General features: G+C 43.6%; 1 protein-coding gene across 2 annotated transcripts in view; it reads right to left on the reverse strand.

Annotated features, from left to right (window-relative positions):
- Positions 1 to 13,952, reverse strand: part of JARID2 (jumonji and AT-rich interaction domain containing 2) — a 410,278-nt gene that overhangs the window by 88,385 nt on the left and 307,941 nt on the right. For both annotated transcript variants that reach the window (XM_019523000.1, XM_019523003.1), the window contains one exon: positions 1,557 to 1,733. In XM_019523000.1, the coding sequence (XP_019378545.1) occupies positions 1,557 to 1,733 (177 nt within the window). The remainder of the gene's footprint in view (positions 1 to 1,556; positions 1,734 to 13,952) is intronic.

A 13,952-nucleotide genomic window follows, 5' to 3' on the forward strand; every position in this document is an offset into this window, starting at 1 on the left:
AGTAAAGACTTTTGTTAGAACATACAATTTGAATTATATTTTAAGATCTCTTTGTAGGCTGGATCAGGAAATTCAGCAGCTAAAACAGAAAATTTATGAAGGTGATAGTATTCAAAAACCTTATTATGGAACAACAGAAGAAAGAATCTCTCTCACCAGTTCCCCTACCAGCCCTTCAAAGTCCCAAATTGCAGCCACAGTCTCAAGGAACTTACCATAAATCTTTTGGCACAACATACATATTTAAAGCCAGAAGTCCTGTGTTAAGACTATGGAGAATTTCTTTCCTTCCTGCATGCAACTTTGCACTTGCCACTTTACTAGTGGTGAAGCACATGGTTTTATTTATAATGAACCCAAAGCATAAAGTCTTGATGTGGCAGCTGAAGGTGTTTGGAGCCAAATGACTCTAAAATGCCTGTGAGCTAAAGTACTGGAAAGAATCCTATCCACTTCTACCCCTCTGCAACCAATCCATGAATAAAGAAGTAAACTCAAGAGTTTTAGAATGCAATGGAAACAGCTCCAGCCAGCCACACAAAATAGGTTGGATACCAGAAGCAGCTCTCTGTAAAGAAAAAACTCTTTGGAAAAGCAGCCACTCATATTTGGAATAGCCTGGATCTATTAGTATCTTCCTCAGCTAAGGAAGAAGATGAAAGCAAGAACTGCCCCAACCTTCCTCATCCTCCTAAAAAGTTTGTAACAGAAACAAATCTTCTCTTCTGCTGAGAGGAGAGGAGCTGCTCAGGGGGTCATCACAAGGCTCTTCCCACCTCAGGGATAGCGGGGAAGGGAATAGAGAACCAACGCTGACTTGCTGTGAGGAGCAGCAGCATTAGTTTAACAGGGTGAGGTGCTGATGCAAACTGAATGATGAATGATTTTGGTGGGAGGGGGGCATGGCAACCCAGATATTTTTCTCTCTGGCCACTAGGCTTAGTCCTTTGGGCAAGGAGGTGTTGAGTAAATCTTTCAAGCTGAGGTAACACATGACATTGATCAATTTATCTGGATGACACAAAGGCCACGTGAAGAATATATGCTGCGACTAAGGCATCTCTGCCGATTTACAAAAAAAATAATTGATGTGATCTGCAGGAATAAAATCTTGTGTTACCAGCTGCATTAACAGAGAAGCTTAAAAACCCAGCTGCAAGTGAGGTGGGCAATATCCCATGGGGAACAACAATGCTGTCTCCTAGATGTGCATTTTGGTTATATTTATTGAGTATTTTTGTCTTATTTGTAACTTAAAATCAAATCATTCCAAATTAAATACCTGTGTCCAGGCAGCTAGGGAATGCCAAATAATAGCTTGAGAGATTAGCAGAACTATTCTCACTGTGTTGCCTGAAGCACTGCCTGGTCCCTCATTTATACTTCTCCCATGGGCAGATAGAAAGCAGACTCTAGACAGAGACTGGAAGAAGAAATGGAAGACTGCCGTTCCATTCCAGACCAATTTCATATGATAAGCAGTACCAGTTTTCTCCCAGAGCTCAGTTTTTATCCTTTTTTATCAGGCAACTTTCCCAATAAGATTTGGGACTTACCATGCCCATTTAGAATCTGCTTATGCGTTTTTCCTTTCCTGGGGGTTGAATGGCATGAAGATGAAGCATTATTGGTGGCTGCCTTTGTGTCCTCTGACTCCTCATCTTCTTCTTCTTCTTCCTCCTCATCCTGAGAGCTTCCAAAATATACCATGTTGCTGGGCAGGGCTGGAGAACCTGAGCATTATGAAGAGATGACTTGTTAACATTACTTAATACCCCTCTGCACTACCAGTATAAATTGTAATCTAATTTAGTGATAAAACCATTGAGAGTGAACAAGGAAGGGGAGGCAGGTCACGCTATTGCATGTGTTCAATAATGGTTTCACAAAAGGGATCCAGCAAAAGTACTTCAGACTTGGTCTCAAGTTGAGTGCTCAAGTACCCAAGTCCTTTGCTCAACACTGCTGATTTAAAGGAGGAGATTGCGTGTTTTGCTGAATTTGGATTGAAGGGACCACAGATAAGCCACTTTGTGCCTCAGAAAAATGTCAAAAGAGTAATCCTGCTGGAAGTAATGACATTTAGGGTTCACAGTGCTTTCCACTCGCGTATCTCAAAGGGCTAATGCTGAGACAGAGAAAACTGAGCCACAAAGAGGTTACAAGGTTAAGGGGCCTGTTGAAGCTCATGTGAAGAACAGAAGAGAACTAGGATCTCGATTTCCCATGCAGTGCCTAGTTCCCATACTGTCCTTCTCTCTCTCAACTTTCAAACTGTGGGCCTTCTCAAAGGACTCATGCACACAAGCATAAACACTTTGAAATGCACTGTTCGGTGTGGATGGCAGGCAACAACTTAAAACTGAAGGAATAACTCAAGATTAAAATTAAAGTTTACCCTTCTGCATAGGAAGTCCTTCCTGTGTGGATACTGTTGATAGTAATGACAGTTAATGGGCATCCTATCCTCCTTTATCTCAAATGTCAGAGCTGCTACTTTAAGAGGAGTCTTCCACTCAATCCCAGATGCCTTAAAGAGCAGGCTGTGCAGTCAGTTATGCACACAAAGGCTTTTCAGATGAACAAAAACAAACAACAACTCCATAGAAGTCGAAAGCGAGGGATAAAGCAATTAATCTCTTATACCCTAATACACTCATTCCCAACACAAGGAAAAGGGGGATAAGCAGGGAAAACTCCACCGAGTTTTCCCTTCTTGCCAGCAGATCAAGACCTTTGGCTAGGGAAAGCGCTTGTAGCTGAAGGCTACATACAGAGCAGTGGCAGTAGATAAGCGGATGCTACTGCCCACTTCCACTGGCCTTGGGTCCACCCACAGACCTGTTCCTCTCCTTAGCTCCTACTCAAACCTCTTCTCTCCCCTTCCTTCCCATGCACACACAGCTTTTTAGTAGGCATGGACTGGGGTGGATCTGGGGAGTGTACTGGTGTACTCGCACTCTCCAGTCCTGGTCCACCCAAAGTTTCAAAGCAGCTACTTGGCACTGGCAGCAGAATTTCTAGTCAGCCAGTCCTGAGGGAGTCACTTGACTCCATGGCTCATTATAATCTACCTGATCCCTACTAAACGCTTCATTCCACAGGTGCTAATGACCCTCTCTTTTTAATGGTCTTAATGTTCCGCGCAACAAGCTATCCTTTCTCCTGCAATTCTGCAGTCCATTAGCTGCTCCTGGTAATGAAGCTCCTATTTCACAGTCCTGAAGATTGTTTTTTAACTCATTCCAATGAAGTTATATTTGTTTTTACTTCAGTCTTGAACTGAATAATACAGCCCTAGGCCCCTAGCATAATAGTATATCTTCTAGTTTATTTTTAACTGGAGAAAATGTATGTTGTTTTATATGCAATTATGTCATTGCACCTCCTTTTCAAAACTCTAGATCCACCAACAGGCATGGATGGTCCTCTCAGATATTCGCTAGGCTGAATAAAGCATGGATGATTCTACCTCCTCTCCCTAAGTGACCACAGGGCCAGTTGCAGCCCACAAAGAGACTGAATCGGGCTTGAACATCTTGGGGAATCCACAGCACACTGCTGCCAGCACTGCGGAGGAGGTGTCCCTAGAGTCCTACAGCCTTCCTCATTCCATCTATTCCCTCAACAGCATCTGCCTGCTGCTGAGGATGTGGAGATTTGCAGCATCCAACAAGGGGCTGGGTTGGAAGCAGCGGTCCCTGGTGACAAGAGGCTACCCTAGGACCAATGCTTTTTTTTAGAAAACAGATCCCCTCTACTGCCAGCTAGTGCACTGGACATCAGCAGGGGTACAGCCGGCACATATTGCTAGGGTTCTTTCCCTATATATAGACAGGTACATATACAGACTTATAAGATGACAGAGAGAATAACCAGAGAAACCACACTCAACAGTTTGCCTACCTACTGGTTTAGTATATACCCGGACCTTCCCACTTCTGTAGAATAAGGATCAGCAGAGCCAAGGTTCAAAAGTCATTCTCAAGGCATGAGAATCAACACAATTTACTTCGAATGAATAGTGGGACTTTTTCCTCAGGACAGGAGCATTAAAGCATACTATAAGCAAGCACTTAAAGAAGGCAAGAAGCAATTGGGAAAAGGGGGAGGAGGGCAAGGGACGGGAAAAAAGAATTGTTCCATTTGGACAAAGAAGCAATAACCTGGGACAATTCTGCCTGACAAGTATGTTTCCCTTTTTGTTCCCTCCACACTAGTCTGCAATAGGAATCCAAGAATTACTGGCTCTGTATGCTGCATCAGCTCATTCTATGACTTGGTTCCAAGGATCACAATGTTTGGTATCGTCATTATTATTAATGATATATAAACAATGGCAGGAAAGCAAAAGTTACGGCAACCACTAAGGAGCCCAGTTTCATAGTTTAATAGCTGCTTGGCTTCAAGAAATCAAATATTATGGGGAAAACAGAAACACAGTGGCAGAACAATCCAACCTGGAATACAGGGTTGAAGTGTATGTTGAAGTATATGTACCGTTCAGGAAAACTAGAAATAAATGTGAAGTTGCATGGTCACTACACACATTAATGACACGAGAGGATGCAAAGAAAGCAAGCTTAGTATGGATTAAAAAAAGATTCTGTTCAGGGTGCTAACTAAACAAAACAAAAAGCATATCACATACTAGCTGTCATGCAATAAAATAATGCAATAATGAAATACATAAATGTGATAATAACCACATTTTAATTCAGTAGCAGAGAATGGATCTGCTTAGAAAGGGAAGGAAAGGTTAACTCAGTTGAGAACAGAGCTGTATACCCTACCTAACTCTAAGCAGGCACTCTCTCTGCCCTCATTCCATGAATGTACCATCTCCAGTTGCAACGGCACACTTTTTAATTCTCTTCCAATTTCAAATTATGAACAAGGGTTAAACTATATCCCTCTGACAGCTCAGACTGTTTGGGGAGTACATTTCCAGCCTAGGGAAATTAGACTAGCAGCTTCCAATAATATAGGAGAATCACACTAATTCTCACTACACTAATCCAGCAACTCTGCAGTATCACAGAGAGGCTGGTATTCTCCCCCAACATTTCATAGAGATTTATTAAAGGTGACCTGCAAAACAGAAAAAAAAAGGACATAGGCCATTTAAAGCTTTTGTTTTTATTTATTATTACTATGTATAAGGAAGGCTGAAATATTTTTAAATTAAGGGTGTTGGCTTTTTCCTGCTTGCTTCTTATATTAATATCTGATTTATTTATTATTCTTATATAATAGTAGTATTTAATGACTACCCTAGACTGTGGAATGGTCTACAACAGGGGTTGTCAACTGGGGGTATGCATACCCCGGGAGTATTTTGGAAGGCCCCAGGGGGCATGCAGCAGTGCCGTGGAAAAGCTGCTGGCACTCCCTACCTCCCCCGCCCCGCCCCCTCCAGCACTCATCGACCAACCGCCGGGGTACACCAGCCAAGAGACTGAAAACCCCTGGTCTACAATTTAAATTGTGCTGGTTTAACTGAAGCAGTGCTATTAAACCCATTTCGTTAAACAAGTGCAGAAGGCTGAAGAACACTGGCTAAATCAGGCTTGTCACTGCTAAAACTGCATTGTAACAAGCCACTCCAATTGAAGAGTGTGTATTAAGGGGTTTCCACTAAACTTAAGGAAATCAGTTTAAACTATACAGGCAAAAATTTGCACTTAAAAAAGCATGTGTGGTGCACACTACAGTTTAACTCAAGTTAATTAACTGCCAATTAACCAGAGCTAGTTAACATACTTTGAACATGAGAGTACAGATAATCCAGGATGCACTTGTTAGCTTTCCACCCTAGACAGAGTTAAAAAAAAAAAAACAACAACCCACTCTCTGATACATAAACCCAAGACCTAGGGTGACTGGAGAATTAATGAAATGGCAACATTGCATGAGTTTGGAGACTTAATGCTAAACAAGTGACAGGGAAAGAAATGTTCATAGTTTGTTTAAGACATTTCATATTTGTTTTGATTTATTAACAGGCATTTCATTTCAATCCCTGATTAACATTTTAATTTTGGAAAAGGGTGCACATTTCAAAAGAGCCAACTTGTATCAATAGTGGCATGAGAAAAGAACAGTAAGCATGTCTCTGAGTCCTCCAAGAAAAAATAAATTTCACATTCTTGATATTTCTAAGAAAAAAGAAAAAAAAAAGAAAGAAATTAAGTAAAATTCAGGTTTTTAAAGGCAAAAAAAAAGAATCCCATTTAAAAAAATAGTTGTAGGTCTCTTTTAAGAGGGCAGTGTAGCAAGGACTGCCTCTAAGGCTGCCGTCCAGATGTGAGTGGTCATTTGATTCCCTGGGGACAACTAGAGGTGGTGAATCTTGTGCAGCCACTAGTTGTACCCAGGGAATGCCTGTGCCATGCGCGCTCTAGCATGTGGCAAGTTACTCCAGGTGGGGTAGAAGAGGCTGGAGCCAGTACTGACTTGGCCCCAACAGCCTTACCTGAGGTCCTGGTGACCTCCTGTGGCTGCAACACCAGCGATCCTGCCGTATGGAGCTTGGCTGGCAGCAGAGTGTGGTTCTGGGGCGGCCAGATGGCAGCACACGCTGCCACTGCGTGTGCCACTCCACTTTATTTTTCATGGGGTTTTTTTTGACTCCTGGATATCCAGGGGTCAAAAACACCCTCCATGCTGCTCCCTTGCAGCCCAGAGAACAATGGAACATGTGGTATGCTTGCGGCACCACATACCGCACACCTGCACTCGTCTGGACATGGCCTACGAGGGCACTGCATTTATAAAAGACACTACCTCAAAACTACTCTTAAACTCAAGAGATATTATAAATAACTAAAACTAAACAACACCAGCCATGAAATATATGACAATGTAATATCCTTGGCTGCCTTATTCTGCTGGTTTCTCACTAAGTCTCAGAATTTGGTAATTTGCATTGAATTTTGAAGTTATTAATATGGTTCTATATTATTAGCTCTTTTTACACAGTAGGTATGAGGGTGGTAACTTAACAACTTAAGATTTTTTTTTTAAGGTATGAAGGAAGATGGAAGTCACCAACCAAGAAAAATATCCTCTAGATCCCAGTACAAACTAAACAACCCATATGATCCCTTAGTTTAACTAGGGGTAGGCAATTATTTCGGGCAGAGGGCCGTATACTAAGTTTTGGCAAGCCATCGAAGGCTGCATGACAGGCAGCCAGGGGCAGATAAATATTAATTTTCTAAATTTTTTAGGGGCCTCGTGGGCCGGATAGAATGGGCTAGCAGGCCGCATCTGGCCCACGGGCCGCATTTTGCCCACCCCTGGTTTAGCTAGATTCAGGGGTCTGCAGATAATCAGATCTACTGAAGGTGGACGGGACTTGACTATAGTTTGACTCACTAGCTTATGACCACTACAGACTACCTCATCTTTGCCAGGATTTTACCTTGAGTTGGCTAGCTCAAGCTAAGAACACACTTTTATTTTCTAATGAGGACAGACACAGCTCTTAGGTCTCCACCACGGGAATGTGAAAGGGAGATCACAATGACTTGGAATACAATGCCAGTCACAACGTTTTCCAAAACAGCCAGGGAAAAGGAAGATTTCAGAAGCACTAAATGCAGACAGATTGACAGACAAATGTATAAATCACCCGTGCAGTGGATCCCTCTGGAATTTTTTGGTGATTTATTATGCTCTGCAAATTCTAAGCTTTTATTTTAAAATAATTACCAGTCAATTTTCATCTTTGTTCCTTGACCACGGTAAGATTGGCCCTGCGAATAGGTAGGCAGCAGCTAGCCTAGGCTAGTCTTACACACATTCCCCAGACAAAAAGCAAAGGCAGAAATTCACCCCTTGTTTCTTCCTCTCTTTCTCCTCTCCCCCTCCTCTGTCCCACCCCCCACTTCCCACCAGGAGATGAGAATCTCAAAGCACAACTGGGACAATTTAAATGGTGACATTAGGATTTATTTTATAGACAACAACAAAACAAAGGTTCAAATAATCTCTTTTGCCTTTGTGGGGAGAGGGATGAGAATGTCAGATGCATAGCCAGAAGGCTATGGGTGTCATGCCTCAGCACATCACATATATAATTCCCTACCTCCCAAGAAACCAGCAGGCAATTTGCATAAGAGTTATTAGAGCCTGTAGCTGTATTAAATTTTACAAGCCTCTTTTTGTGCTGTGAGCCACTAGAGTTCTTTGGGCAGCTGCTAGCCTGGGAACCCCACGTCACTTGGATGAAGAGCCAAAGGAGTTGCAGTGTGGTCATATGACCTATCAACACACATCCCTAACTGTGGACAAACATTCCAAGACTCAATGGATCCATGGGAGATAGACATGCCTATTGATGTTTGTTTTGTATTTAAATGCGTCTGAAGCACATGATGCATCAAAGGCGGCGAGGCGATCCTAGCATGGCAGGAGATGGAGGCCACAGAAGAGGAATAAAGCCAAAAGGAAGGAAAGCAGTGATTGGACAGGAAGGGACAAAAAGAGGGACACAGATGTGACAAACCGAGACTGAGGGGTAATGGTGGAGAGGTAAGGCTGCCACGTGGGCTCAGACAGCACAGCAGTGGAAATGAAAGGTGGCCAAAGGAATACCAACATTAAACCATGACTATGAAGAGTAAAATGGACAGGACACTGTTGTATTCTGTCGTGTTAACAGACACCTGGCCAAGCTATCCATAATCACTCTTTCCTGGGCACAAGACTCACTGCCTGTCTGCTCCCAGTAATGCGCAGTCAAGAATACAGAAATGACTGAACTGAGCAGGGACTTGAAGGAAACTTCCCACCCCTCTTCTTCCATCCTATTACTCTGAATAGTTTCAGGAAGCCCACAATCACTCACTCACGCTGGTCAGGATACCACCCATGTCATCGGATGTTTGTATTCAGACTCTAGTACAGAGAGTAAATGCATATGGTGCAATCCAAAATGAGTTATCAGGGATTACCAATGACTTTGCAGACTGATATAAAAATGGCAGGAAGACTACATTTTTAAGAAAGCTTAATTGCAAAGAATTAGTGTTTGTACAGTGAAAAACTGGCTCACAAAAGAGATCCTGAGGAACTACTCACTCATTTAAAACATTTCCACCACTGTGTCAAAAGTGAACTCTCCCTAGCAACTGCCAGAATATTCTGCTTTTTATAACGATACAGCTGCCAGTGAAAGAGAATTTTTCATTTCTTTTAGAAATGTGCTAGAAGTACTTTCAGGTACTGCCCCTCTCAGTATTTGCGGTTTCATAAATACCACTTCGTTTGCTGTCTCCCTCTCTCTCAAGTGTTTTCCCCTGCTCTCTCACATGAGAGATCTACATCAAGGAAACCAACTATACAGGGGAAACAAAGAAACGGACAACACACAATCACTTTAGGCTAAATTTATGTAATCTCCTTCTCTGATGGCAATGTGAAATGTTACTTGTACAACACTAGGTTCAGTCCACAATGGGATTTTTTTTAATTTCTGGTATTGCTTTTACTAATTGTCAGAGGAAGAGGCTCCAAAACTAAGCACAGTTTTGCATACTCAAAACTCAGGCTTGCAAACAACTTACTGAGTATGTAAATAAGCGGCTGTGCACTCAGGCAGCTATTTACACAACTTGCAGACTCAAAGGTGGAGAACTCAAAAGTGGATGCAATAGAACAAATGATGCTCTTTATGCACTTTTAGAAGACAAGTGAGGCCATTAAAATGTTTAAATTTGTGAAATGTGCAATTTTACCTCCTAAATTAAAAGGAATTATGTTTCCTATGAAATTACAGGCACTTCTGTCTCAGATTATTTAAAGGCATTAAAATATCTGGAAAAAAAAAAAATCTGATTTTGGATTAGAACAGTAGACTTGGGAACAGGGAAAGCGTCTGTGTTTTGCCAAAAGCAGTATTTCATTACTCTTCAGAATTAGCTGGCAGCATTTTGCAATATTTACTAAAGTGCAAACCAAATGTTTTCATCTGGACAGAAATCAAACTGTGGTATGTTACAACCACAACAGAAATCATTTCAATCCAACAGCCTTCTCTCTAATTTGGGCTGTGGTTTCTGCAAAATTGGATTCTTCTTTGTGAATTATTTACACAGACCCCCACCCCCCTCCCTCTTAAGCCCCTTCTCTTCTTTCTTTTAACAATTAAACGTAGCCCAGCTGTGCTTTTGGGAAAAAACACTAAAACAATTTAAGGCGTCACAGTGATTTAAGAATAAGGCAGGTCAAGATATGTGGGTCTTACATCTCCTCCAATAAATAAATGGCATGCCAAGTACTACATTGCTGCCCCGTTCCAAAGGTTTGGTTTCTCCCTGACTCTGACACAGGCCCCATTTTAAGGCTAACACAGGTGGAAAAATTTTGCTTCCTTTTGGTGCTAAAAACACAGGGCCAGATCCTTGTGTACAGTGGGGCCACTATGCTGCTCAAGTACTCCAGCTGGGAATGAATGCAGTTCATCTCCACACTTGAAGGTCTTTTTACATAGCAAGGATGGTGTTACCAATTAACGCATCAAACACCTAAGTGCTTCATCTATCTAACTCCATGTACAGGGGTAGATGCATGACCTAGAGGGTTCTCTGGTGCTCGAATAGTGGGAGAAGTCTCCCTCCAAAGTGTAGAAGCAAAGCAAGCAACACACAAACTGTCCTTCAAATGAAGTACTCCCCATCACCTCAGGATGAACTGCTTGATATTACAGCTACGCCATACAGCCCAATTTCTTCTTTTTTCCCTTTGAAAGCCGCTTGTGAAAGCAGTGGAGCATGGGACAATTGTTCATCCTTTGCAATTCACACAGAGAACAGGCAGCTGGACAGCAGATATTAAAATGATAAATTGAGGTTTATGGGACTTCTATATACACTGCTCATGTGAAGACCTCAAAAGAAAATTTGAGCCACTTAGTTTCAACATCCAGGTCTGCCCTTAACAAGCTACCCGAAGTCTGGAGTGAGTCCACCTGCAACCCCAAACTTTATACTCCTTTGCCACATAAACAGACTGCTATGATTTGGACATGAGCTGAAAGGCTCTAAAGAATAATCTTCCTGATGCTACCAGAAAGCCTAATTGGTTAGCTTGTATGGAAGTAATCTGTGGTCCATCATCAGCCTCCTCCATCACAGAGGTGGTATCTGCTGGCTACTCGTCTTCAATTCTGGGTGCACTGACCAGCATTTTCTTTTCCTCCAGTCCAGTTTTACAAAGGGATCTGGGATTCTGAAGATCTGTTCCATTTCCCAGGAGCCAAAGAGCTGTGCATTCTCACAGATGATAAATTATAAGTCTTCCTTCTCTCCGTCTATTTAAGCAGTAATTCCAGAGTAGCCAGAATCACTGAAGGTAACTTTTGTTTCTCTGCAAGGTTAAACTTACCCTTTTTCACTTCACTGTGACATGTGAAGAAAGGTCCCATTTTTTGCACTTATTAGGCTCTTGTCTAGCCTGGAAGAGTTTCAACCCAGCTACAGTAGGCTTTTTCCTAAAACTTCACTATTGCTTCCATTGTTTCAGCACCAGAGAACAGCACCTTCAAATCATTGTAGATAATTATCTAGAAACATCAACTCAATGTACAGCAGCAACTAAAAAAAACAGCCAATAAAAAGCTGGGCATCATTAAGAAGGTAATTGAAAACAAAACGAAAACCATCATCATGTCACTATACAAATTCATGGTGTGCCTATATCTTGAATACTGTGTGCAGTTCTGGTCTCCACATTTCAAAAAGAATGTAATAGAATTTAAAAAGGTACAGAGAAGGTCAATTAAGATGCTCAAGGTAAAGAGCAGCTGCCATAACAGGAGAGAATAAAAAGACTGTGACTTCAGTTTGGAATGGAGAAGGCTGAGCAAGGCACCCGATAAAATTGGCAGGAGACAGGTTTAAAACTAACAACAGAAAGTACTTTTTTGAAGCAGTGCATAGTTAACTTGTGGAACTCATAACCACAAGACAGGCAGTACAGCCAAGTTCAAAAAAGGGACTAGACAGAGTCATAGATGACAGATTTATTAACAGCTATTAAATAAAACAGGGATATATTCTCCGGCATTTCTAAACCAATGATGGAGGATGGCAAGGAGGGTAATGAACAGAGGACAGATCACTCTAGATCATGGGTGGGCAAAATACAACCCTCAGGCCAGACTGCACCCAACAGAGGGACTTTGTCTGGTCTGTGGTGGGTCCCTTGGTCCCACCTGGCCCAGGTGCCGTTCCTCCTGGGATGTGTCCTGCCACTCCCTGGGCATCCATCAGGGTTGAGGCAGCTCTGCAGCTGGACTGTCTTTCTAGGCAGCCCAGGCAGCAGTGGTGACTACTTCTGGCTGCTGTCACTGGCCCCTGGCCCAAGGTACTGCCAGGGACCTATGCGCACAGCCCTGCCCCCAAACCGCCCCATGCCCGCTCTGGACTTGGCATGGCAGAGCGAAGCATCCAGAACCCATATGTAGCCGCAACCCTGGCCCACCCCACACCTGCTCTGGACTTTCCTGCCCATGCTGAACAGCAGCAGTGGCGGAAGCTGCTGCTCAGTGCAGGGGAAAAGCAGCCCTTCCCCTTCGCTGCTGCCAGGCCCTTCTTGCTGCAGTTGCCCAAAGCCTGCGTCTAGGCTGCCCTGCAGCTCCCCTGAACTGCCACTACTACCCTACTGGGTGGCCCAGAGGTGGCAGAGAAAAGCAGCAGGGCAACCCGGGTGCAGGCTCCAGGCAAGAAAGGCCTAGCAGTGGTAAGGGCAGAGGAGGGATATTTTTTCCTGGGCCCAGCAGCAGCTTCTGCCCAGCCGCTGCTCCTGCTCAATGCGGATGGATGGTCCAGAGCAAGCATGGGGTGGGCCGGGGTTGGTGCTGTGCGGCGGGTTCTGGCTGGTCCGCTGCTGGTCCACTCCATTGGGCCAAGTCTGGAATGGGCACAGGGCGGGCTGGGGTTGGGGTCATGTGCGCGGGTCCTCACCAGTACCACGGGGCTGGGGCCAGCGGCAGTGGCAGCCAAAAGAAGCTCCCACTCCCTGGGCTGCCTAGAAAAGGCAGGGCGGGCTGGGGTCAGGGCTATGTGCTGTTAGTGGTGGCACATGGACACCGGGCTGTTCTGGGGGGCGAGGGGTGCTGACAGGCTCACAGCAGCTCCCCAGAACTGCCTATGTAGTCTGTGGACCCAAATAATTGCCTGCCTGTCCTCTAGATATACCCTGTTCTCTCTCTAAAGCAATAATTCTCAACCTGGTGGTGCCCTGAGATCCTTTACAGGGTGCCACACCATATTAGCAATGTTAGATAACCCCAGAGGTTTCACATACGAATTCAGTGTCAAAAACATTCAGACCTTTGTGGTCTTTCTGAGTTCTGAGTTCTTTGCAACAGAGGAACTGCTCTATTATTTTTCTGTAGTCACAAAACAAGTGAAAACTAAGACCTGGCATTTTCCAAGGGGCACCCTGAATCTAAAGATGAGTGCCCTGAGTCTAAAAAGGCTGAGAAGCACTACTGTAAAGCATCCAGTCCTGCCACTGCTGGAAACCAGATACTGGGCAAGACGGACCATTGGTCTACATTAGTATGGTACTTATGTCTACCAGCTGGCAGGGGGTAGGGGAGGGAGCACAAACCCAGTTTTTAAATTAACTCCACTGCAGTTCACCTTTACTATTACATAAGTGCTAAAACGTAAGATGTATATGGTGTTAGCCAAAGAAATTCAATAAAAATGTTGCACTACTGCAGATAAGATAAGCAGAAGTGCTTGTTTTTAGACAGCCTCACTGGTATGAGTGAGAGCAGGCTGCTGGTTGGATGCTCTTCAAAAAGGAATCACGGCTTTGAAATCCCTTCCTATCCAAATGTGCCAGCTCTGATGGCCTGCAGGCCCACTGTAAAGTCCAATCTTTATTCCTTTCAGATACTTGAAAGAGTGTGTGTGTGGGGGGGGGGGGGGGGA

This window comes from Gavialis gangeticus, unplaced genomic scaffold (assembly GCF_001723915.1).
Source record: "Gavialis gangeticus isolate Ggan-Ray unplaced genomic scaffold, GavGan_comp1, whole genome shotgun sequence".
NCBI lineage: Eukaryota > Metazoa > Chordata > Crocodylia > Gavialidae > Gavialis > Gavialis gangeticus.